The 27,798-nt window shown below is 42.3% G+C and overlaps 1 protein-coding gene across 2 annotated transcripts; it reads right to left on the reverse strand.

Moving 5' to 3' along the window:
* Nucleotides 1-2,535: 2,535 nt before the first annotated feature.
* LOC139338094 (zinc finger protein AEBP2-like) lies at nucleotides 2,536-27,718 on the reverse strand. Of its 2 annotated transcripts, none has more exons than XM_070973012.1 (9): nucleotides 27,082-27,718; nucleotides 25,913-26,123; nucleotides 23,749-23,856; nucleotides 23,209-23,395; nucleotides 21,701-21,825; nucleotides 15,220-15,287; nucleotides 6,740-6,853; nucleotides 5,503-5,532; nucleotides 2,536-4,460 (listed from the first exon to the last, which is right to left on the reverse strand). In XM_070973012.1, exons 1-9 carry the CDS (start codon nucleotides 27,621-27,623, stop codon nucleotides 4,454-4,456), a joined length of 1,392 nt encoding a protein of 463 aa, XP_070829113.1. In that variant the 5' UTR covers nucleotides 27,624-27,718; the 3' UTR covers nucleotides 2,536-4,453. The 2 variants fall into 2 exon arrangements, 1 of the variants encoding a protein (XP_070829113.1); XR_011602557.1 differs by having other exon boundaries at nucleotides 3,475-4,460; nucleotides 23,220-23,395; nucleotides 27,082-27,713.
* Nucleotides 27,719-27,798: the final 80 nt, after the last annotated feature.

Raw genomic sequence — 27,798 nt, forward strand, 5'->3', positions numbered from 1 at the left:
ATCAAGATGTTGTTTATGAAAAGCAACACATTTGGCCAGAGGCTTGTATGACTATCTGACATAAAGTAAAAAAAAATCTTTATCTCAAATCATATATGTATGTAAGTGAAATTTTATAGTATAACTGACAAACAGAATCAAAAGCTTTTGGTCTGATACTAATATTAAGGACTACAGACACAATAACTAACCAGCCTCTAAAATAATACTGAACTCTTCAGGTTTACCAGTGAACAAGTCCTTCTCTTTCCCTCACATTTCTGTCTCTGAAATATGTGAAACAGTGAGGGAAAACCATTCCAGTCCAGGATTTAGAGCAGCAGCTCATCGCTTTTGTTCTTGATGTAATGCCTTCATTCTTTACTGAGACAGCAGTGCGAGTGGCCAAAGCAAAGGGAAGATTTTGTGCACAATGAGAAAATCAGATGCATGATTCAGGACAAAGTGTAAGCAGAGCTGCAGACAATGGAAGAGATCCAGCTTTGAGCAGTTGGGACTACAGAGCCAAATGACAAGAGAAAGGTATACTGTGCAGGACTTTTCTAAAAAACACAGCCTCATACGGAAGCAATCACTCTCAATAATCACGTATGACGCACTCTAAGTGTGTGGTGGTATATATATAAAACCTTTGGCAAGTGGGTGTGTAGCCCCCAGCCAATAACAGAGCGCAGGTGAGCCTGGGACATGACAAAAAGGTAGCAACCGGGTGCCAGACCATAAGCAGCACACATCCGAGAGGAAGCTAGGAAAATGGCAGAGACAGAGGCAAAGAAATGCAAATATAGCGAGGCAAAATGCCAAGCGGACAAAGCTCATTCCCAAAGGAGAGGATGGGATTGCCTTTTACCCGCTGGCTAGCACTGACGGAGAGGAAGGGGATGAAGAGCGATGCAGAGTTGGCCTGTTTTCTGTTGGACAGGCAGGTGTCTACACTTAGCTTAGCTACTGTGTCTTGCTAAAGGTATTGGCTTTTCCATGACAACAAGTGTAACGTTCCTACAATAGTTGCTTGCATTGAACGTCCTAGCAGGTGCATTGAGCTGGGAGGAGAGGCCATGTTTGAATTCTGTGTTCTGCATTACACCTTTAAAGACAGAGTCACACAAGACTAAGCAGCTTAATGAGATTTACATGTCACAGTACAGGAAGCAACATCAGTAAATTCACATCTGTAAACATGCTGTAATCAATCCAAACCAAAGACTGTTAATGTCAAACCTTTCCAGCAGAGATGGAGGAAAAGGGACTGACATCATACTGGGTGTTTGGAGGAAGAGGAGATGAAGGAGGAAAACTCATCTCATGGGTTGAGTGAACAGACATCACTTCAGGGTAGCATCCCAGCGTCTCCTTCACAGACAGGCTGAGGCAGGATTAGGTTCTGCAGGCACAACTGCTGTCCACTCTCTAAATCTGCCTGCCAGTCTTTCTGTCTGTCATTCTGTTCGCTCCAAATGATGTCACTCACTTCTGAAGTCATGGTCCGGGCAAACCTCGGTAACGATGCGGTATCGTTTTATCCAAAACATCCTGCAAAGAACCACTTAAGGGAAATGCTGGAAATGTGCGGCATAGAGAAATGAACACATTAAAGAAACATGGATACTCAATCCAAAGGCAGGGATTATTAGACCTTGAAATGCTTGTAAAAGTGGATATTATATAAGAATGTGAACATTATGAAGTGATTTATAATAGTATTTCTCAAAGTCAGAGTTTCCAGGCCATGGTTATGGTATAAAAAAATAATAAAAGCATGAAATAATTTAATCAATACATGCAGACTGGATAAAATGAAACTGTCAAAAACACTCATTCTGTTCATGCAGTTCACTAAGGTAAAGGTACATATAATGAGAGATCTCAAGGTGAGAGCGAATCAGGCAGGCGACATCCAAAAAGGACCATTTTCCTACTGAGCAATATTGATCTTAATTGGAAAAAGCAGTGTAGATATGGCCCACTTCCTGTTTGTAAGCATCATCTCCAGCTTTGTCACAGCCAAACAGTCTGCAATTCATTAGTGGCGTGTTGTCCACAGAACTGTGGGAATGTTACTTACTCACTGCTACAAGAAACTGATAGGTCTATTCAGCTGTCTTGCACTTTGACTCATGAGCAACTGAACAACTTTAAATAATGTGTGCGCTCCAACCTCACGGTACGCGCTTATCATGGAGAACTTCCTGCTCAGTGATGGCTTTAAATCTGTGATCCTGTGATAAGTCCAACACACTACTTATCAAACCAGAAGCCAAAGTAAGCAGGAGTTCAATGGAACTTTATGCAGCTGAAAATGGGATAAACAGGACTTATTATAACCTTTAACTTTCAATATTATCTCAACAATTAGTGATTAAATTTGCGGTCTGTTTAAATGTGTTTGCATGTTCAAACCAATGAATTGAAGTATAAAAATCCTCTGCAGAAATCCTCTACAGAGGATGGAAATATGCTTTTGACTATAGGCTGAATGATTTTTATGGACTTGCAATGACCCAAGCAACTTGGAATAATGAGGTGAAAAATTTTATATGTAATAAGGGTTTAATTTAAGTTACACTGGCCCAATGCTTCTGCTACACAGCTTGTTGGACTTGCACAGACACTGGACGACATCTTTTTTTAATCATTATTATTATGGCTCAAGTATTGGTTAAGCATTTTCACTGACACATCATTTTTCATACAGTCTGGAGTATTAAAGTTTTGACAATAAGTGATGACAGCATCTAAAAGACACGTTCAAATATGAAGCCTGGCTCAACTTTGTCAAATCTGAATTTTAAAAAAAGGAAAATGAAAATAGCTGAAACTGACCAGAACATTTTTTTTTTAGCTTCTCTTGATCCAAGAACCCATGAAATAGGCCATTTGTTGAAATGAAAAGCTTCACATTTTACTGTCATGTAAATGGGACTAATTGTGGGGTTGTTGTAATGACCCCAAACTTGTTGCAGATCTTTGACTCATCTCTTATCACTTCACCACGAAAACAGGTCTATGAGCTGCCACAGACCACTGCAGGTATGAAAAAGACATAAAACAAAGCAGAAAAAACTACAGGCTGCCAAAAAAAACTCTGAGGCTTTCCCCCGCAAAAGAATGGAGCAGCACCTGAGGGCCTCATTATATCACATGCCGGAGTCCTAAATCCCTGTGAATTTCGTATGTGTGAGCGTGGATTGAAGAGCGGGACAGCCATATTGTAGCGGACCTCTCCCTGAACTCAGTTTTCTCTGCAGGCATGTTCACTAACAGCTGAGGCCGGCGGGGGTTCTGCCCTGCTGGCCCAGTCATTAGCTCCTCCACAGCATGCTCCCAAAGCTGTTCCGCTAATGGACGCCAGAGAACTCAGCCAATCCCTCCAACGCACACATAAGGAACTCATATTCATACCACAATGGATGCATTGCTGCTTTCTGCCGTTCCAACACCTTGCATCCTCATCTGTACAAACAACTGGTGTTTGTCAACATCCTCCATTTTATTATAAACACAGTATTCCACTTCCAACAGCGACAACATACAGTAGAAAACACACCTTTTTTTTTAAAACAATAAAAAAGTAATAATGCAAATTTATCATACCAACTATGACAAACATATTACTTCCGGGAGGGGGTTAAGTTGGTGTGATTTACAGTTTTTAAGTGTGTGCTGATGTCAGTCATTTCGGTGTTGTTCTGTCTGCAGACTGGGTGAGATTAAGAGCTACACAGTCGTGTCCTTAACTATTAAGTTATTGCTCCTGTGACAGTTTGCATTACGTTGAATACAGGTTTGACATGACTGGGACAACCTCACACTTCATTGTCATACACACAGGTATGTAAGTACTGCATTCAGTGAGTATAAATAGGAGGATCTGTTAAGACTTCTTTCATGTACAACGTAATCACAACTCAATTTTCCCAATATTCCTACAAGTGACAGTTAACATTATCACAGTAAATACGGTTCTATTCAAAACCTTCACAAAAATCCACATTACACCAGCATTTTCATGGTAGAAAAATAAGTTAAAAATCTGCATAAATATTTTACACAAAAACAGTTATAAAATATGCTGTTTTTCTGACAAGGTTACACAAGAGAGGTTTTTTTTTGTTTTGTTTTGTTCTTTTACACCGTTGGGTATTAAGCATGTTTTCAGTTTGGTGCTTGTTAAAAAAAAAAACAAAACATTCATTTAAGTTTTTGATGAACACAAACTTTTCATAAATCGTTAGTCCCGTTTTACACCACACTTGGCCACAACAGTCATTTCAGATATACAAAATTGAAGAGAGAAAACAGGAGACCTGCAGCACAGCCAAGTTTCACTTCCTTTTATCGCCACTTCACTCCCCCCGTTCAGCAGAGACAGATGAAGAGCGTCCCATCCCATAAAGATAAACCTCCTATGAACAAGTATTTCCCCTTAAGTATCGAGTCCACAGATGACTCCTTACAGGCTGAGCACAAAGACAAGAGAGAAAGACAGAGAGACAGAGAGAATGAGTTGTTCTCAGTGTGTCAGAGGAGAGATTACAGCATGAGAAACGGGCTTCATCCTGGATGTTCAGACTTCCTTTGCAGACATATTACACTTTGTATTTTAGAGCTTCTTCTACACTGAACTACTGAGGTCAATTAATGGAATAATGATCAACGTCCAAATATGACCTCATTTTTGAATGGGACTCGGGAATGCCAAGGGTCGTGGCTCCAAAATTGCTCATTTACCAATTACTTCACGGCACACAGGAAACCGTGAAACTGTGGGCAATAAGGAATCATGTATGATGATGCTTCACCACAGGAGAGTCAGACCCACAGGTAATACTGCAGATGCATGAAACATTACCATACCATCAAGGCATCGGCATCGTTTATCTCCATTAGAGCAAAAAGAATATGGAAATTTTCAAAGAGGCAGCAGCTCTGTGCTGTCTGCAGATGCAGACCAACTTCACTGTGAACTTCAAAGGCTGTGCACGGATGCTGATAAAACACACTTTTATGCATCAGCCGACCCTTTCTGTACATCTGTGACTACACTATTGTGAAACAAACTATGGCAATGCTACACTTATTAGAAATAAATTTTACAAAATGATTTGAGACTGAATTATCAAGAACAATTCTAAAGAAAAATAAGCAAAAGGCAAAATTCAGTCATTTGTGTGCATGGAAAAATACACAAGCTGCTGGCATTAGACTTACGTACTTGTATCATGTATATGTGGTTGCAATACAGTATAGTATGATTTGTCTACAGAATAAGTAAGCTGTGAGCTTCTATTCATTCATTGGCAAAGGTCAAACAACTTGTGCTCTTTCTGTGATTGATTACCAGGTTTCTAATTGTCGGCTGTGAGCTACTACAGCACTGTGTTTTAGCCAAATACCCACCATGGTACTGTGTGTAAAATCGACGCCTAAATATATGTGAGTGTATATCAGTATGTTTGATCTATATCTGGTACATGCACGCTTTAAACCGTTTCAGCTTACCTGCATTTCAGCCTCTTCTGAGGAAGTGCTCTGAAAAGACAGAGAAGGTTTGTGAAGCTACTGTGCAAGCACAAAATGCAAGAGCCTCAACATGGAAACATTGCTGAAGTAATATAATCCCACACTGCCACTAGTCTCTTATAGCTATATTTACTGCCACAGGCACCAACCACCTCATTTGTTTGGGGATTTCATGCACTAGGACAACCTTGACATAAACTGGCTGAGTGCTGACGGTTATATTCAACTATGAAACCCAGCAGTCCAGCAGCAGCCCCTGCAGTTACGGAGCCTTCAGGTCTAATTAAAATCAGCCAGCCAGTGTGCTGATCAGCACACTTGTGAGCCATATATCTCCAGTAAGATGACCACTGTTATTTTAGGTGTATTGTTCCTCTTTCAGGATGCATTTTCAGTCTTTTATGGTATACCATAAAGCTAACCTTGTTTTTTCATGTCAGTGATGAGTGTGTTAAACCCGGCAAAGCTGCACGGGATTCAAATGATATCATGGCTAATGTTTAGTGGATGTGGTGCGCTTGAAGCCAGAGAATATTTAAGGTGTGGACTTATTTTTGTGCACTAGCCAGAGATTTTTTTCTGGTTTAAAACGTCGATTCAAATGTCTATTTTTAAATAAGCAAAGTGATTTTGACAGCATCACTTCCTCAGATAAATCTTTTCTTTCCATAACAATCAGCTGAGAAACTTATAGACATGAAATGCATCCTGAATATATCTCCAGAGAAGGAAACTTCTCTAAGACATAAAATAACACATCTCTTCACTATCATTATGTTTTCTGACAAATTAAATCAAATCTGACTACTGCAGGTCAAGGACATCCTTGATAAAGTTGTACGGTGTTCAATGTTGGCCTCATTGTGCACACACAAACACACACACATTTTGTGTATGCACTTTTTTAAACCTATTTGTTGAAGTCAGGAGTTGGTGCCACCTGGTGGAGCAAAGTGTTAGGGATATCTGCCACACACACACGCGCACACACACGCACGCACACACACACACACACACACACGGGGGGGGGGGGACTTGCAAACACTTTCTTGTGGCATTTAAATGCTTGACACAATGAATCCTACAGAGGATTAGATAATGTTTACACATGGGCAACATGTGTTTGGCTAAGACAAAATGGATCTGCAGCAGTGGGTGCTTGTGCGGCTGTGTGTGCATGTGCACAACGAGGCTATGGGGGTCATACCACACTCACCTATAGATGTTTGGATCTAGAAGCATGGCAGTGTCCTGTGGTAACTGGGACAAGTGCACTACTTTAGTCTTCAGCTGAGACCTCTCAGTTTCATTCACCCATACATCAGGCAGTCTGCAAGACAGCACACACGTAGAGAGAGGACATGTGGTTAGGGTTTAAACTCACAAGAGTTAAACAAGAGGGAGAGAAAATGGGGGATAGAGTGGGAGTAAGGTTGAATGAAGCGGGGTGAGAGATATGGACAAAGAGCCTCATTGAGTCCAGCGCACATGTTAACACCTTCCTCTGAACACTGAGTACATTTCCATAAGTAACATGGCCTTGACCAAGGCAGTGGGACTGACACACACACACACACACACACACATGCAGAGGACAAAGCATACGTCTTCCTAAGTTATTAATTATTATGTAATTTCTACACTATACTTTCACATTAGCCTGATTTTTCCACCTCTCTAAGCTCAAGGGTAGTGAGGAGATGTCTTTAGAGTGGCAGGCATGCACAAACACACACACACACACGCGCACATGATATACTGTACTACTCAGCTGCACCTTACTGTATCCACACCAGTCTAATCCCCCTGTGAAAGAAGGGTTAGCAAGCACTGGCGTGGCAAGTTGAGGTGCAGAGGAAACAAAGAGCTTAGCTAGTCGACTGCGCCTCCCCTCCCTCCTCCACCCACCCCCGTCTCCACCCCCAGCATTCCCCCGTCACTATGTGCGTCATCACAGGAGCCCCCAGAGATGCAGAAATACACACACACACACACACACACACACACACACACACACACACACACACACACACACACACACACACACACACACACACACACACACACACACACACACACACACACACACACACACACACACACACACACACACACACACAGCAGGCAGCAGTTAGGCAAGCAGGCAGCCACCCTGCCAAATCACTCATTCACATGCCTCGTCAGCCCATTCAGAGGGATGGTGTGCAGGTAGCGGTTCAAATGCAGCGCATTCAGCGCAACTGGGTGCAGGTAAAGATGGAAGAAAAGAACAAAAATGTGATAGAAAACTGATGAATGAAGAACAGGAAAAGACAGAGGGGAAAGGGAAAGTAGAGAAGGAGGGAAAAAGTTAAATGGCTCATATTAATGTACAACAACGAGCTTAAACAGTGGTTGCAAATCCTTTTATGGCATGTTTAAGTGCATGGAGGGTGGGGCGAGCCACATATGATAATTTAGTATATACTAAAAAGATCAGAAAGCCACAACAGTGAATTTATAATCTACCAATATCCCACCTGTGATAGTGCATTAAACAAAGCCCTTAAATTGTTACACATTTTGCAACCACTATTCATTCTAAGCTTGACTAGACGTTCATCAGCATCACAGACGCACACACTGACTCAGACCAGATGTAATGGTGGGGTTAGCATGTGCACACTTACAGGCATGCGTTACAGAAGACCAAAAGAAAAGTGGCCAGAGGTAATTACAACTCTCCATTCATGACAAGTCAAAAGCCAAACTCACACTTTAGCTCATGAAACTGGGGGGGAACACTACAAATAGAAAGTCATACAAATAAAAACTAAAATTAAGAAACTTGCCCATGGGGAAATCATCATGCATGTGTATATGATGAATATGAATATGATGACAATGACATGTGATCATTGTACGGCTGATGGTATATAAGTAGGGATTTTTAGTGTTGATTTATAATACATGGATGAGCACTAATGGGATGGAGGGAGAGTATTATTTAAGTATTTCTAAAATGTAATCCTGATACTAAGCAGGGCCTTATGATTTCCACAATGCAGAAAACAAGGAGGAAATTGCAGGATCTGATTAAAACAAAAAACAGGATTTTCCCAATCACGAAATGTTAACTGTAAAACACAGAACTCAGAAAAAATTACCAGGGAAAACACTGAATTTTGAATCAAAATAAAGCATTATGGATTTCAGAGGGCTTTTTTTTTGATGCTGTACTGCATGGCAAACCTGTGTCTATCCCCTTTAATGGTGGGGAGAGAAGAAAGAGGAAGTTGAGAACAGGCAGGGACAAGACAAGAAACAGCCCCCTTCAAAGCAGCTTTAAAGTTTGGGTTAGTCTTGAGTTAGTGTCCTTGCGCAAAGCAAACCTCAAATGACAGAGGAGGACCTGCAGAGTGTTAAATATGTGGTAAACACCCATGTGTGTTTGTGTGTGTGCACGTGTTCCACTCCAGAGTCACCGTAAACATGTCAGAGCGAGCGTGCTGTGGTACTGATGAGTAATTATATTCTGATGGATGTGAGGCACATGGGAGAGCTTGCACTGGGGGGTCAGCATGTCACACACATCACACATACAAGTGCTCATATCACTCACCCACACATACGTACAAAGAGATTTTCAAAAACACCTCCATCCAACGACTCCATTCAGTCACACCAAGCCAAACAAAGACAAATGGATTTATTTGATTTTCCAGAGGAGACTGTTACTTGGCCTGCTTCTTTACGAGCCAGAAATGTATATTATGAGTGAGGCCTCTGTAGGGAGAACTACTGGGGGTGCCTGCCAGAGAGAAGCCCAGTCTTCCAAGCTAGATTGATGGCTGGTTTCAGGCCTTGAAGCTTCCAGTGGTGACAGGAGCAATAAGTTCATCACAAAGCAGCAAAGTGTATATTAAATCACCAACACATTAAATGGCTTTATATGGAACTCAGCACAAATGACTGCAGGATTCAGCGACCTTGTAAACTGCATCATTCTGCAAAGCACAGGAGAGCAGGCTGAGAGCTGGTTCAGGGACTGCAAAGGCCACTGTAGCCTAAAGACAAACTGGCAGAAAGAGTGGGATGCGCATCTTCAGCACAATCACAGCCCAGGCAATTGCTCACTGTTGTGTCACAGTTGAGCAAAATGGGCCTTAAATCAAAATTTCCTTATTCACAGATAATTATACAGTACATCAGACTTATCAATGGATTTAGAATTATCATTGGATTTTTTTTGCATACGAATAATTACTCAGGCAGTTGTGTGCATGCATTCAAATTTCAAAAAAGAAAAACTGCTATTAGACATGGTGCTTCTTCTGCATGACATCTACTCTGCCTGCAGCTGTTTTGAGTTCTTTCAACCACAGTTTCACCTCACAGAATTTCATGTCTGCAGGCAAGAAAACAGCATAAACACTACGAAAGGTGTACAGCCTCCATAAAATAAAAATGAAAGAAGAATAAAAAAGACTTTGGTTCATGAATAAACAACACGTCCAACATGACATCAGCCTTACACTGAGGGTCAAGCCCTGGGTTGTATCAGGTCAATCAATCAATGCTTAAGTGATGTCCAGGTTTAGATGACTGAGTGCCTGCTAATGACTGTTCAACGTAGAGGTTTAAGGTCGAAGATTGTTTTATTACAGTTAGATCAAAGTAGCAGCTTTTGTTTTGTTACATATATAAACTGGAACGAAGCGCTTTCTTGCAGACCTGTTTCTTCTATTCTCTATCCTATAGATAAGATATGTAAGCATTTTTAGTGCAGAACAAAATGCCACAGATTGGCCATACGGCTGACATATATTCACTGGCTGCTCGTAGAAAATGCCGTTCATGTACTGCTGTTCCTCCATGATGAAAGACGGGCACAAAGAAGGGAAAATATGCTCACAATTCAAATGGATGTCACTTGCGGATCTTAAGAGATCCTTGATCTCTGCCCTAATTCTGTACACTGAATAAGTTTTGGCAATTTGATGTGACAAAGTTCCCAGGATTTTCTTTCAATTTCTTATCAATGCATACTCTTATACTCTGGAAATGTGTGAACAAACTACTATTCATGAGAGCCCTACTAACTTGAGACATTGCTTGCGCAATCTGGGGACGACCTAAATACAAGCAAAAGACACAAGGACTAGCCTAACAAATATTTAACAGACACTGTAAACACATGTTGTGCATGATAAGCAACATGTTGTTTGTCCAAAACAGCGTGCCAGGACGCATCCAGTGTCTCAAGGCGTTCACTGTAACTGACTGTATTGTACGGTTTGTGATTCTAAAGCATTCGACAGCATGCAGGGGAATCCATTCACCCATCCATCAGAGATTAGACAGCAATTATGGTTCTCTCTGTGTCTCTCAGCCCACCCACCCACCCCCCTCGTCCTCCTTAGTGAGCCGCTGGTGGTTCATGCTCAGAATGGTTCATGTTAATCAGTTACTCATTAATCCAAATGGAGTTAATGAGTGTCAGTCAGGACGTGAATGGTTTGCTCCTGCATTAATAAACACGACTTCCCACATTCACACGGCTAATCATTGACTCACTGACTGACAAACACACACACACACACAATACAGCACTTGATGTTGACCTCGGTGTTGAGGGTCACAACACTTAATGGTGGTCTAAATGAACACCTGATTGCTTGTCAGACACTAGGATATTACACTGAGTCAAAGACCAAATATTAACTTGGCTGAATTGACACTCATTACCAAACAGCCCAGTCTTAAAACAATTTACCGTTCACCAAATCCCCGGTGCTGCACTAAGACCGATACCTAGCATTTCATAAGCTTGTGTGGTGGTTTGGTTTTTTGACTTTTCCAATATCAAAAATACAAAAGTACAATTGTAATCGTTGTTGGGCTACCTAGCTGGGGTCCTTTGGATTTTAGGCTAATACTAGCAGCTTTTAGTCAGCCCTTCAGTGAATTCGAGGAAACTTACAGTCCAGCAACCCCATCAAAGTTAGCTGAGATCATTCTGAAAGCCTTTTCTCTTATAATAATACAAGTCTGAAAAGACATTAAGCAGCCTAACAGGGTTATGTTTGAACAAATCTTTCCTTATCATGCTTGTAATACTAGGACTAACTGAGTCTACACAGCAATACAAGAACACTGCTGTCGCTTTACTTCCATGACTTCACATCTTAATAATAATAATAAATTTTATTTAAAGGCGCCTTTCTTGACACTCAAGGTCACCGTACAAGACATTTAGAAACTTTAAAAACATCGATGACAAAACAATGAGCAATAAAACAATAAAAGGCAGCAAACAGGGTGTTAAGTTCAATAGGCAGTCTTGAACAGATGGGTTTTGAGCTGTGATTTGAAGTGGGTAAAAGAGTCAATGTTCCTGAGTTGGGGTGGTAGTGAGTTCCAGAGACGGGGAGCAGAGCGGCTGAATGCTCTGCTCCCCATGGTGGTGAGACGAGCGGAGGGGACAGACAGTTGGATGGAGGAGGAGGATCTTAGGGTTCGAGATGGAGTGGGGATGTGGAGGAGATCAGACAGATAAGGGGGGGCGAGGTTGTGGATGGCCTTAAATGTAAACAGGAGGACTTCGAATTGTATGCGGTGCTGAACCGGGAGCCAGTGGAGCTGCTGGAGGACAGGAGTGATGTGATGGATGGAGGGAGTTTGGGTAATGATGCGGGCAGCTGAATTTTGGACCAGTTGAAGTTTATGGAGAGATTTGTGAGGGGGGCCGAAGAGGAGAGAAATGCAGTAGTCCAGGCGGGAAGTGACGAGGCTGTGGACAAGGATGGCGGCAGTATGAGGGGTAAGGGAGGGGCGGAGGCGATTAATGTTTCATAGATGGAAGATGGCAGACCGGGTAATGTTATTGATGTGGGATTGGAAGGATAGTGTGCTGTCCAGGATAACGCCCAGGCTCTTAACTTGGGGGGAGGGTGAAACAGTGGAGTTGTCAATGGTGATAGAAAAGCTGTTTGTTTTGGATAAGGTGGATTTGCTGCCAATGAGGAGAACCTCGGTTTTATTGCTGTTTAGTATCTTGACTGAGACACGCAGCTTTAGACTCATGTCTTTTAGCATGATATCAGGTTTTAGCTGTGAAGTCCTTATAGGGCCTGTTTCCTTTTACAAGATTCTTGTTTTCTAGTTTACTTGTGTTAAAACAAGTCAGCTGGAAAGGTTAAGATGAGGCAAAGTTTCCAACAAACTCATGGAGCTTATATTAGGTTAATTAACTAGCTACAGCCGATAAATTCTGCAAGGGACAACTCCTTTCAGCCAACAAAATCCCTGGTTCTTGGCCAGAGACAAGGCGTTTCTTTTCACTGCCTGTGCCTAAAATTAAGGATACATTGCTTCAAAAATCATTAAGCTTGTAGCAACGGAGGCGGGGCTGACCAAACAGTCAACTGTACGCATTACAGAAAAGAATACGTTCATACATACTGTACATACTTAAATCTCATCTTTAATCTGTTGGGCGATTCACAGCTACCCTCACAGTTTAAGACATCATTGTGCGTGTCCTGAACCACCCTGCTGTGCATCCGTTATGCACATTAATGACCAGAGCACTTGGCTGCTGCAGGGCAAATATATGAGTCAGTAGCATCACTGATTACTCCTGCATCTCACTCTTGTTGTCTATCTCTCGGTTTAATTCTCTCCCGCTCATTCACCCTCTCCGGTTTCATTCTGCCTCTCCGCATTTTTCTCTCCCACAACCATTTTGTTCCCACTCTCATTTCTCACCTTCCTCCATTCTGTCTGCCCCATTCGTTGCCTCATCCATTCTGCCTCTATCTGTCTTTGAGTCTCAGTATCAATCTCCATCTATGTCTCTCTGTTTGGAATTAATCTGAGGAGAGTTTCCTGATCACCAAACTTCATCTTTCTCTCCCTCCCCCTCTACCTCGTTATTTCTCTATGCACAAGATTAAACTCCCACACACTGGGCGAGGAGGAGACAGCAGGATGGATCAGAGAGGGGAAAAGGAAAGAAGAAGAGGAAGGATGGGAGGATGAAGCAGCAGAGGGCTGAGAGAACAAGGATTTAGCTACAGTATGTTCATCGGAAGCTGTCAGCGGCAATCTACTTCATGATGCATCATGCAGGTTTCTTTGCCCGGTGTCATCTTTGCTCTTCTTTTCGCCAAACCCTTTTTATGTTTTCCAACCTCTTCTTTGTCTCTCTTGACCTTGTTCTTGTTTCCTGTTTACCCCGTCATCTTCCTCCCCTCTGTTTATTTGCCTTTCTCCCCTTTCTGCCTACTTCTTCTCATCTCCCACCTCCTTCCTCCTCTCTTTCATTCTTCCTCTCTCTGATCATCCTCAGAAGCTGTGCAGTCAAACCCTTTAATGGGAGTGCGGGAGTGTTGGAAGTGTGGTGGGAGCTTCCCCTGAGCAAGTGTCTTGCTGAATATCACAGCGTTCTGTGAAGCTCTTTCTCTCTGTGAGACAAACCCGGTTCATAAGCACAGTGCCGGACATGTGTGCCCTTCTGCCCAATTGCTTAAATGAGCTGGGGCTTAAGTGGTGCCAAGGTTCACCTCAAGTGGGCTGAGCCTGGTGAGGCTAAGCTAGGAATAAGTATGCAGCTAGTCAGGACAGGACTGAGTGACTCTTGCCCCGATGGGCAAGTTCATGCAGAGGTAACACTAAAATACTGAGATGGAATTAAACTGGGAATTGATGAAAATTTTACTGGAGAGCCATAACAAAGAAGAAAAAACAGCCTCCGAGTAATTTTGGATGCAAGTCGACTGTTTAAAAGACACTTCAAAGGGCCGTTTCAACATTTTTCTGATTAAGATCAAGCCAAGCAGATGGTATAGAACCAGGGTCAGACCCAGAGAGGAACAGAGAGAGACTTTCTAATGGCCAAGTCCAGTCTGCTGCAGGCATGGACGTGGGCATCATAACACTGGGTGATAATCATGGCTGATGCCCGTAGCTCCCTTTGAGCAGAGCCCGTGGGCTACGAGTAGAGGTGCTAGAGTGATATAGACTACGAGGGGACCTGAACTCCTCACACTGAGAGCTCTCCACAACAAACACTGGATCAGCCAAGAGAAGAAGGTTGGGAGGATTTATAGCAGGCCATAACGCGTAGGAAGGCCACCATGTTCAGTGCACAACTGGATGGAGAGGAGAATCATAAAACTATCAGAGAAAGAAACATATACAGCACGTTGTTGATGTTCACTTGTACATGCATGAAACCCTGCTGCTCAAAAAAGGAAATGTTTGTGTGACAGGCTCAGGCTTTACATGGTAAGCATGTGCAGGTGATTTGTTAATGTGATGCTGAGTTGCCTGTTTGTAGATCAGAGACATTTTAAAAGGTTATCTACAAATCTTAAAGTGTTTATGGACATATATCTGTCATGCATACAACCCTTTACTTAAAAATGCTGCATTTAACGAACAGTATTTCAAATGTACCTTCACCCGTTCCCTAACAGGAATAAAGCAACAAAGAATAACTTTGGCAGATGGTTAAATTTAAAGTCCACACTCTGCACAGGTTTCTATTATTTTGGTCACTAAAATAAACTACACTCTAAGATAAACTAGTTAAAACAATTAGAATTCAATCTTGAGAACTGAATCAATCAAATGAAAAATCTAGTCTGAATCCTAAAACTACTACATAATTTTGAAAATCTGCACGATACATCACAATCACAGTTTACTCACATGTCCTCTGGTGTCCAGTGTAGGAGGACCTTCACCTTGCCAGACCCCTCTTTCCTTCTGGCTAGCACCTGCATAGACACAATCAGGGAAAAACAATAGGTGAGCCATAAAAGTGTGAAGCGTCTGAGAAAATGAACCGTGTTCTTCGCGCTCACTCAGTCAGTTCATCTCTGCTGTACTCTTGGCCTATACTCTAACCAGCTTAAGCGATGAGAAGCAACCACCAAAAACTGACACGGCATATAATTTAACCTACATATTATGGTTAATTTCAAATATCAAGAGGGTTTGTGATTTGACAAGCATCAGATTAGCATAAACGCGTTGGGCTTGGCTCCTATTGCAGCAATCTCTCCCGTCTGTTGAGAACAGGCTTCAAAGACGAGCCCCCATCGTGGCCCCATCCCTCTGATGAATAACGAGGCTACATGCTTCAAACATCTCACCAAGTGATACAGTGGCTGATCATTACACTAATAAGCAATGTGAGCACTCTTAATAATGTATGCAAGAGCTCAGTGAGATTTCTAGCTTCAATGGGATCTATCCCACTTTCCCCTGCAACACACTGTAACCAAGGGATTCAAATCCAGACAAAAGTTTGATATCTCCTCCTATCTGTGGACTTAGCCGAGAACTGCTTATCGCAGCTGACAGTCTTGAGAGCAAAGAAGATAGATGTGGGGTACACACTGAGCAGTTATCACCATAAACAAGTCGCTGCTCGAGCTGTGGATTATGTCAGCACCAGACGCTTCACAGCTTCAGACGGGATCTGTCTGATGCAGACTTGCTGCAGTGATATTGCAAATTGTGTTCATTTTAGCTTTTATTGTTTCATTACCTGGTTTAACAACTCAAGGCTTTATATGCCAGCGCAGCCTCGAACTTGAAGGCTTCTCTCCTTGTGAAAATACAGTTGAGACAATACCAGATTTTGTGCATAGTTTGCCCTTTTTATGTGTAACATTTCATTTATCATGCTGTGTTGGTTTATAGTAAAACTGGTCTGGAATTCACACAAATATTGTCAGTAGGGAAAAGAAAAGCTAGAAAAATAACCAGGAGTGTCAAAAATAGCCACAGATATAACCTCTTGCGTCAATTGGCTCTTTTTTGTCGGGAATGTCTATTTTTAGGACGGGGAATGAGCTCACATGAGAAGAACTTCTTACGCACATGAATATCTGAAATTATTTTTGTCACTCCAGAGACAGGCTGCGGCATTGATGGAAACTGGTTTGAGGACAGGAGGGAGGAGGCTCCACTGAGAGAAGACACACAGACAGAGACCTAGAATTACTCTCCTCCTCATCTCACTGCTTTTCTTGACCTCCCACTTTTGAGCCAAAACATGTTTTAATTTGTTTGTTTTTAGGAACCTCGGACTGTTTTTATTTATCTCACTGGTCTGATTTTGCATATTATTCGGCTCAGATCCATGTTTTTGTCTTCTGTCTAGCACAAGCTTGTATGAATTCAGGAAGGGCAAATCTATATTTCTGTTTTGATAAGTTTCCAGGTACAGAGCTGTGTGGCAGAAGTTTGATTAAGTTTTTGGAAGAAATTTTTGTGCTCAGTTAGCAGATATGAGTTTTGTTGTTGCTGGCTGTGTGCCTTAATAATTGTCTGGGAGAAGCTTTACAAATAGCTGCCCAGTTTGGCAAATCAACCATGCTGTTGCCTCTTGCCTGTAATCCAGTGTTCATAAACCTCCTTGGAGTGGAAAAGAGAACAAGTGGGCCGAGCAAAGCAGCAGGAGCAGCATGAGTGATGAAACTGAGAGAAATGATCTGAGCATCTCGCACTTTAACAGAAATACTGCTGGTGTGATATCTAAACTCTTCTTATGACCAATAGAAATCAAATATGTGTACTACAGTGTGACTTTGGAAAAGGAAAGTGGAGATTTCTGTGTTCATTTCCCTGTCAGTGAATCACAGAAACACCAGAACAGAGAAATACATGGAGTACACGCTGTAGAGGCGTCCTGCAGCTCTCTGGCACAGGCATGCAGCTAGACGGTGATGTCATCAGTGTCAGAAGATACCACTCAGATATTTTACTTCAGCCAAACTTGCAATATCACAGTGTGGAAATAAACTATTAAAAAGAATAGTGTGTGTTATAATACTGGATGTCGCAGCTGTTGAAGGTGCAGCTAATTTTAATTTTAACTACTGTATCCCCTGCTTATGTTAACCTGTAATAATAAAACCTATTTTATTTGCAGATTACAGTTTGTATTATTAATCTGTATATACAAAGTAATAGGTATCGCAACTTCATTGGGGCAAAAAGTACAATATTAGCCTCTGAATTGTAGTGGAGTAGAAAACGAAAGTAGCAGAAAATAGAAACAAATAGTTTCATATACAAATAGTCCAATTACTTCAAAACAATACTTAAGTTCAGTAGTAAACATACTTATGCTACTTTCTGTCACTGGACGTCATCACGCTCTCTTGCTCCATCAGTGCATTTACATGCAAAAAAGTAAACCTTTCACTAGTCATCCGATTTCTTAAACGTCACGTAGATGAGAAATATAGAATCAAGGTAGAGTACTAGGGAACCCTGGTTTCCCCAGGTAGATTTCTACTGAAGAGGATAGATCAGGAAAACTAGGGAAAACTTAGCTTTTTTCCAAGCACAGTATGTGTATGACAAAAAAGCTGCAGCCAGGGAAAAGAACAGCTGAGCAGCTGGAAAGAGATGTTTAAGAATGACGTGTCCTCGTATTTTTAATGATTCTCCTCCATCGGAGAGCAGCATCACAGCGTGTTATACTGCACTACAGTTATGATCCATAAGCCATGCTCACATAATAAAGAGAAATCTTATGACTGACCTGCTGCACGTATGTGTGGATATTCAGAAACCAGGTTTCTACTAACCTGGTGACTTAAATAGATGAAAACACGCTGCATGCTTCCTGTCACTCTACTTCTGTGATGTTGTGCAGAGTATTGGCTAGCTGTATTTTCATTTCATTTCAATGAGCTTTTCAATATCACAACAGTTATTTTCAGTGCCCATCAATGTCTATATTTGGATGGCTAAAAAAGAGGTTTGTTATTACAGCCTTCTTACATAAAATATATATATTGGCAGATTATCAAACATCCATCACCAAACGCAAAACATTCTTGTCTTTGTTTATAGAGAACAACTTAAATTGCAATTAGAGAGCCCTCTTTGATGTTTCCAACTCAATGTTTGGAAGATGTAAAAACTCCTTCCTAGCTTTTCAGAGCACCTCATAAACTGGCACTGCCATTGAATCTCGCCCGTGTTTATCTGCCTCTGCCTTTATCTGCCAGCTTTCCAGGGCTTGGCTGGATACTGCTGCACCACGGTAAACCCACACGAGGGAGAAGAGACGACTTCTCAGAGACAACAAGGGGGTCTGGCTGCAGCGTTAGCCTGAATCCTATGCTGGCTGCATAGGGCCCTACAATAAGCGTCCTAAGCCTTGCGGCTAAGACTCGGTACACCAGCAGCTGCTTTACTGCCCTTTTAATCAAAAACGCACAGCTGTTAACCTGTACCCTCTGGCTTCTCACAGCACCAGGTTAATAATCACAAGCCCAGGCTACACTTGAAGGGGCCATGACCATGTATGTAAAGGCTGAAGATGAAGAAGTGGGCTTGTGTTTAAGCAGCATGAAGTGATTTGTGAGCTGAGTGGTTTGATGATGGAAATTGGTGCTTTAAGGGACAGATCTTAATCCTCTATAGACCCAAGAGAGGGAGGGAGGGAGGGAGGGAGGGAGGGAGGGAGGGAGGGAGGGAGGGAGGGAGGGAGGGAGGGAGGGAGGGAGGGAAAAGGGAGTGAACAGTGGATATTAGTGTGGCTCCAAAACAAGGCAGTGAAAAGTGCAGGACCAAAGCTGGGGGAGGCAGGCCTGCTAAAACTGGGTGCCTGTCTAGTGTCAGGGGGTCAAGCTGTGGATGACGCAGATTGCCGAAATAACAAAAATATCCCATCATAAACATGACTGAGTTGCTCTGGCGTGTCAGCAGGCCCACTGGCCAGACTCCACCGAACCCCTACAGTTCTGTTCCATCTCCCCAGGCCTGGGAGGTTCCGCTGGGGCCTGGGGTCTGACGCAGCGCCGCAGTCCCTCTCCACCACAATCCTCCAGGGGCTGCAGAGAGGGAGAATGTATGCCCAACCGGCCAGATCTCCTTCCAACTCCATGACCCTGACCTTCACTTAACCCCTTTTCCTTGTCCTTTCGCTCCACGGCTCCGTTTCTCTCCATTTGTTACTCTCCCTCCCCTGGCTGGCTCTTCCTCCTTCTCAGTCTATGTCCAAATATGTGGTTACCTCTCTTAACCTCTTCCCAAGCTTTATCTTCACTATTTTTTCCTGAGCTTTTCTTTTTAAATTCTTGGCTGCTGGTGACCACTTGAGGTTTGTAGGAGCAGAGCAGAGCAGGAAAGGAACAATACTGTAGTGAGGATAGCACTGATGTCAAAACTACAGTTACACATTAACATGAACAGAAGCGTGAATGGCCAGTTTTAAACTGCACTTAACACTGCATTTTCAGACATGTTTAAATTACCGCCAGTGGAAACTGATTTAATGGGAAAAAGATGCATGACAAGACTTCAAGGCTATCTGTATGCACAATAAAACGCCCGTGCATGCTTTAGAGAAACCTGGGTAACCTGCAGGTGTATCACACACTTACATCAGCTGTGCCCCACCGTGGGACTCACTGATTGGATTCTTTGATCTCTATTCTCTGTCTGTGTGTAAAGCTGAAACTGCTCAGGCTTTAATATTACTATAGTTTACTGACTTTGAGTCGTATCAATACGATCGTCAAATGAATGATTCTGCAAAGAATGATTCATTCTTCGTAGTATTTGTATGTGATTTTGCACACGTCTGCCATATAGAGAGAAATCACAAAATATCTTTATTAATATCATAATTTCAACAATATTGCCCATGCCTTTAAATTAGGGCTGCAGCGATGAGTTGTTGATTAACCAAGTAGTCAACAGAAGGAAAATTAATTGCCAACTATTTTGTTAACTGATCGATTATTTCAGTCATTCTTCAAGCAGAAATGTCAACCATTTGCTGGTTCCAGCTTCTGAAATGTCAGGATTGGCTGCTTTTCTTTGTCATTTATGGTTGCAGCCCTACTTAAGACTATCCTCCTACCTGTGTGTGTCTGACTATTAATCCAAGTGGTTTGCATGACATGTGAGGACTCCCCAGGAGATGTTTCATTTTTTTCTCTGAGGGGAGAAACTGTAGTTTCTTCTCCTGAGTGCACTGATTGTTTCTGCTAGGTTAGCCAGCGGTGGCATGCTTCAGTAGCACAGCACATTAAATGTATAATTTATACATGAGCTAAAAAATACCAAATGACAAATTCTCTCCTGCAGTCAAGCTGAACTTCTGCAGTAAGGTATCCCACTGTTAACAGAATGACTGACATAAGAGTAGGTTTCTCTGTGATTATACGGAAAGACTGTGGTGGAACAAGTGAGGCGGGTTGTGTGTGTTTTTAGATGTACACTATGTGAAAAGGAGCATTTAAGCAGCAGATGACGACCCTTTCTTTGATCCAGTGGCATGAACAGGAGACAGAGTGCTCCCTAGTGGAACTGCACAAGAAAAGCAGTCATTCAAAAAAAATCTGCCATTCAAACCCCTTCACATTCAAAACATCATTACACTGAACCTCCCCTAATGTACAAATCCTCCACTCTTTGAAACCGTTGTCAATGAGAGACAGACAATCTTTTTTCTTTTCTTCTTCCCTGTGAGTGCTCACATGTGCCCTCAACAGTGAGGTGCGAAGGCATTTTAGAGCTAATTAATAACGTATCACACACACTGGGTTCCAGAGTGGACCGAGCGCTATATACAGAAACAATCCAATTGTCTTGCCCGTGAAGCCTGATTCAGGGAAAAACAACTTCAAGCCTCGAGGCGATTAACAAGGTTCACTTCAAGTGCACCAAGAAAAAATTTGCAGTAATCTGAGGCTGATTGTCAAGTGACTCTTTACTGCCCCCTTCTGTCTAAACAGAAAATAACACAAAAATAAAGACACTGAAAATAACAGATGGCGTATGTTAAAGTACAAGGCAGATTGTCTTTTCTACACATTAGACAGATTATGACTGAAACATACTGCAAAACAGAATAAGTACCAATAATTACCTCTATACATGTTATGTCAGCATTTATGGAACACAGGAATACTACGACCACTGTTAATACATTATTCCTATAATCTATACACCTTTCAAAATATAGATGCAGAGATGAAAATTAGTTTATGTGGTAAGTGATTTCAATGGAGAGAAGGCATCCATCAACCCTTCTCTCTGAATCCCCTAAGTTATACTTTGTGTTTAAACCCAGTGAAATGGAAACAGGTAGCCAGACGCAAACATTACAAGACATGCAAAAGTAGTGAAGTAGTGAAGCTGCACACGGACTCACCGAGCTGTGGAAGACCACACTGTGGCCATTGCCCACACTTTCAATGTGGGTGGCGAGGTTGAGACAGATGGCCCTGTGGCGAATAGCATCCATGGTTTGGGCATCGAAGAAGTCGTGGGGCCTCGCTGGAGGGTGGGGGGCAAGGACAGACTCAGATGAGAGCAGAGTCAAACAAACATAACACCAGGGTTCCCGCTGTGGCCCCTATATATAAAAAAAATGCATGGCTCTTCAAGTCTTTCTGTAAGTAACCATAACTATGTCAGAAGTATCTCATGACTGAAAAATGATTTTCTTTTGTGGTTTTCAGATGTTGCTTTGCAGCAACAAAAAAATCCAAATGTGTAGCAAAGAGGTACAACTCTCCACTGAAATCTGTGGTAATGAGATTCTTCTGGTTTAGCTGCTCTGAATAAGTGCCTCACTGCACATATTCAGTGGTGAGGATACTGAGACCTTGTGACATTTCGAGCCTTTAGAAAATACATTTATTCAGGATTTTGGGCTGAAGTCTTTGCAAAGCACTTTGTGGAAAAGTACCCATAAAAAAAAAACAGAGAAAATGTAGAAGTTAGAAAACTGACCCAGGTCTCTGTGCTGGATCTCACAGTCTCGAGATCAGAATACATAATTACACCAAAAACATGCAAACTTGAGATACTTAAGATAAGAGTGTTTGCATAGAACTCATTGTCAAATGTCAATGGGTCTCAATGGATGCACATGTGGCGTGTTGCAACTTGCAGAGAAGACGAATCAACAGAACGAGGTTAGTGGAAAATATTAAACTCAAGACAGCTTCTGATTCACAGTCAGTTTGGGACAGTGTACTTATGTATTCCTTCATACATTTCTATGTTATTTTTGTTACATTTTTGTTGAAGTTTTGTTATCCTCTTATTGTAATGAAGTGGGAATCTGACACCATCATAAGGTTTACAGTAACAGGAGATAGGTATCTAATGACAACAGCAGCAAACTGCAACAAGCTGCTTGTAATGTTAAAACATTAATAAATTGGGATTTTACTTCTGCACTTCACACATATTCATACATCAGTGAACACCAACTATCTGACAAGAGGAGGTATACAAATAGAAAAAAAGCAGTTTGCATGATGCAGGCACAAGACATCTGAGGTAAAACCCAACATCAGGAAGCAAACTATCAGCATCAAGCTGTGCGTTAGATGCATCAGCTGAGAGACCCTATGTGAGAAAGATCGAGTTGCTTTTGACATGCAGAATATTTCCATGAGTAGGACCTGTCTAACTGGTACAAGTGCGTGTGTGTGTGTGTGTGTGTGTGTGTGTGTGTGTGTGTGTGTGTGTGTGTGTGTGGTCCAGCTTTAGCTTCTCCAACAAAGACATGTTGGAGGTTAGGTGCTGCAAAAGTCTGTTTCAGCACAACAAACATGGCAGTACCTCAAAAATGTGTTCACCAAGAGAGACATCACAACGAGAAACATTTTGACAAGGGGTTAGTTTGTGTGCCTGTTAGGTACGTACGTAGGGAGCACCTGCGTTTGTTCTTGAGTTTCTTCCTCTTGTTGAGTCCAGCCTTGGAGGGGGACTCCTCCTTAAGTTTGGCCTGGCTGGACATTTTGGAGGAGCTTTGCTGGCTGAAGTGGCTGGGGACATGACGAGCTAGCCCTCCTTGGGAAGCAAAGCTGGCGTTGCAGCCACCAACGACACACTGCAGCAGAGCACAAAATAAGAAGAAAAATTGGAATATTTTCCACTTAACAGGACAAGATGACAACTTTTTTCATAAGCTACTAATACATTTACATTGTTTAATTGTGTGGCAGCACAGGCATTCAGATGTATTACTTGAAACATGCAAAAACACTGAAACATATACAGAAAAAAGTCCAGTACTGCCAGACTTCTGTATGAGTGAAATAACAATGATGATGGCTCAATCTGGACGTTGAGACTAGAAATATTTCCCATAAAAAGAATATTATCATATAGCAAAGTTCAGTGGTCAACATACTTTGGAAAAACAGCTGCAGGTGTACACTGTATCTGAGTTATTGTTTTTACCTTGAAGGGCTTATCTCCACTGTGGGTCAACATGTGTCTCTGGAGCCAACTTTGACTGGTGGACGGTGTGTTATACACCTTACATCCCTTCCACAGACACACAAACACCTGAGGGACGAACAGAGACAGACAGAGGAAGACGAGTTAACTGTAAGATACAGTACAGCATCACTTGTGCTGCACCAACTTAGCAGCTCCCATCTGTAAAGAATACTATTCCATTGCACTTCTGGTTAGATGCTAACTGCATTTCATTGGCTTTGTACCTGTACTCTGCACAATGACAATACAGTTGAATCTAATCTAATGTTGTAGACACATACAGACAACACAAAGAGAGAAAAGAATAAAAGTGGGAAGTTGTAAAACAGACAGAAACACATCACATTATTTTGTGAAACCTTTTGTTGACCATGCAGGCAGAACATAAAAACACTGTAAATGACACAACTTACAAACATTACAACTTTTTTTAATAAAAGTGACATTGATACAGAGCCAAAGTTGTTTTGTGCTGCATTCAAAGGTTGGTTCAAAGGCTGTTTAATATTCATGTTTAGCATATTTTTGTACATAAGGTATATTCTGATGACATAGTGATTTAATGATGCAGTCAAATGGGTGGGATACAGTGTTCGGCTTGGTCGATACAACGGTGCATATTGTGCAAATGTAGAAACGTATCCACTGGTGGAGATTTTGCAATACCATTTTCACCGCAGGAGCTATCCCTCACTGTCTCTGTGTATTTGGGGCAGCCAATTAGGGTCGGATTCTCATGTGACCTCATGAATCCAGCTGCCTCGCAAGGTAATGAGGTTTAGGCAGCGGGACTGATTACCACATTCTCACAAGACTTCAGAGCAACGGTTGGTGGCAGTAATGCACCTCTGAGCTGGCTTTCCAACCACCACAGAAGAAGAGAGTGACAAGAACACATGGAGAGAGAAACTGTAAATACAGAGCAGGGGGCATCCCAACCAACCCAAGATGAGGGGGAAGGACTTGTTACTGAAAGGGGTGTGACTTGTCATGTGGACATGGTTTGGATTTAGAAAATACAACACAGAACGTTTATTTTAAACCATTTCTTCAATGAATTTACAGAACAATTACTATATCATGATGAATACTGTGTCATATACTGTGCATAAAGATTTTGTGATTTCATATTGCTCAGATCTTTACAGAATCACTGTAGCTCTAGTGCTACCAAGCATGTTTAGTTTTATGATTTATAGGTTTCCAGATTTCTACCTCACTCCTATAAAATGAAGGTGAGTGCAATTTCATTTGTAGTGCTCACAATGCTGATAAATTATTGTTTAAAAAAGCAAAATCTCTTTCCAAAAAGTGCCTGTGACTTCAGATAATCCACAGAATGCACTGTAAACAGTCTTTAAAAGGGACTATTTCTTCAACAGAAAGCCAATGAAAACTGCCTACAGCTTTTGAACCAACCCTTTACGGTTTTTCACAGTCGCTTTGGTACATTTCTCAATCATCCTCGACATTTGCAAAACAGTAAGTGCATTTCTCGAAACAATTCGTACAAATAGCAAAACACCATGGATTACCTGCAAAAGGCAGTTACTTGCTCAAAATCCTCAGTTCATCTCTCAAAAGTAAATATCTGTGCCTGACGTTCCACAAGTTTCCCTTCATTAGAGAAAGTCAAGATTCACCTGGGAGCAATTTACCAATTCAGGACAGATTTAGAAAAGAAGTCTCATGGAAATGTATAGAAATATGCTTGATAACTTGTTCAACTATCTTGCATGTAAAGACTTTTTGATCAACATGACATAAGCAATTGATACTGTAGGAAACAGCAGAGAATTGTACATAATCATTTATATGGATGTACCAAAGCATTCAGAACAGTTCAAAGAAATGAGAGTGACACAATGATGTGAAGATTGAACAAGTGGTTTTGAGAATTTCAATTCTGATCTGAGAAATGTACCAAAGCGACTGAGAAAAAGTGTAATACTCAAATCATGATTGCATGCAGTCCAGCTGCAGCAAACCATTCAACTCTGTCTTTGGTATGTGGACTTTCAATGCTAAGCTGGAGCAAAAAAGGACATCTCGCCCGGCTGCCTGTCAGGCACAATAAAGGAGACCAACATGAAGCTTGTCTAAAAGTTAACAGTCTACTGACCCCTCCTCTCTGTCCATCCACATGAATGCCCCTGATGTGCTCTGCCAGATCAGGACTGGAGTTGAAGCACTGTGGACAGAGGTCCCAGCAGCAGGGATAAGCTACTGTCTTAGTGGTGGAGGAGCTGGCACTGCTCTGTCCGTTCATCATAATCGGGGTGGAGCGCCCACTGGACACCGTGCTCTCCATCTCCATCAGGGTACTGCTGATACTGAGAGAGGAAGGGTTGGTGGGTAGAGAGAGGGGAAGGATTAAGTTCCAGTGTAATAAAACAAGGGTGCAAAGGCCATCAAGTGTCTTCATAGCTGAGATCAGGCTTTGCACAGCCGTGAAGAACAGGTGCAGATACTAGCAGCCATATTAAATAGTCACTATGCGTGAAAGCCTTCTGTCTGGAACTGATTCTCCATGCATACCACTTTCATCACTCACACCAAATCAACTGCATTGTATATTCAATGCTCCCAGCACTATATTACCAATTTGCTGCGCCGTCGACATCACCAAAGGCCTCATAGGCAATAGTTTACTCATCAATCATTCAACAAGCAACACATACTTCTTACCATTTCCAGTTCAATGCTTTAGCCCCAGTTTTTTTTTTTTTTTAATGAGAGTAGAATTCCAGGAAATGTAATTTTCGCAGCATGTGTAAAGTCCCTGTTTGGCCTTTACTGTGCAGAATGATGTCTGTGCAGAGGCTGACACCTGAAAGCAGGTCTCCCTTTCATCTGTCGAAGGTGGAACATGTGCTGTCCTACATATCGGAGTTTAAGGCCTAGTTTTATGAGAAATCTAAACCTCCACAGTACAAATTTCTGAAAGTTGACCTTTGAGCGAAGTAGAGACATCTTACATCCACTAGCGAAACTCGGGGAGAATGAGCAGATGTAGATGCATTTAAAGAGGTAGTGTTAGGTTATTATTTTTATGCAGTCAGACAATTTTTAGATGTCTTAGTACATGCCTGATCTTAAATATAACTAGCTAGCTAATGTGAAAGTAAGACAGTGGTTCGGTAGGTTAACGTAAACGGGTGTATTTGTGGATAGCTTGACTTGCTAACTACTCAAACTCTAATTAATTGTTATCTTGTGCTGCGACGGATGTACTACTACTGTGACACGTTCACAAGCAAACAGCGGTCCAGAACATTTTCCCCGACCAACCTGTCCTCAGAGTCCACACGGCTCAACGGTTCACCATCCGAGGACGACATCTCCACACTCGGCCGCCTCTTGTCGCCCAGCTCCCCGCCCCCTCCGCTGGGTTTCTCACCATCTTCACAAACTGTTTTGCTCTTTTCGCAGTCCATCCCCGAACACCGGCTGTCCTCCCCCGGTTCCTCCTTCGTTTCTTTTAACGCGTTATCGCCCACAGAGTCGTTGTTACCATCTCCCGGGCTCTGCTGTGACTCTGGCTTTTGCTCCGATTCTTCAGGAGCGGCTGCCGCCTCCTGGTTAGCCGTTACAGCGCTGTCGTTTGTCACCGCCTCGCTCGCGGCCTTGTCTGCCGCCGCGGCGGGCTTCTCTTCGCCGGCCTCCGCGTCCACCTCTTCCATTTTCGGTTCTACACTACTGCCTGGTTCCTCCGTTTCCGGTTCGTTGAGACCATTTTCTTTCTCCTCACCGTCGCCCTCGTTTGTCTCCACGGGCTGTACATCGCTCTCAGTACTCAGTGTGGTCGTTTCTTCTGCAGCCGCAGCGGCCATTTCAGCGGCGTACGTACCGTGGGACACGTTCGGTATTAAAATTTCACCGTGGCACACTCGAACGCTTCACTGCAGAAGAAGGGCTGGGCTAAATCACGCGGTCTGCTCTCTGATTGGTCGGAGGCGGCACGAGGAGGAGAAACTCTGACGTTGGTATTTAAACTTTACATGTGTT

This window comes from Chaetodon trifascialis, chromosome 10 (genome assembly GCF_039877785.1).
Source record: "Chaetodon trifascialis isolate fChaTrf1 chromosome 10, fChaTrf1.hap1, whole genome shotgun sequence".
NCBI lineage: Eukaryota > Metazoa > Chordata > Actinopteri > Chaetodontiformes > Chaetodontidae > Chaetodon > Chaetodon trifascialis.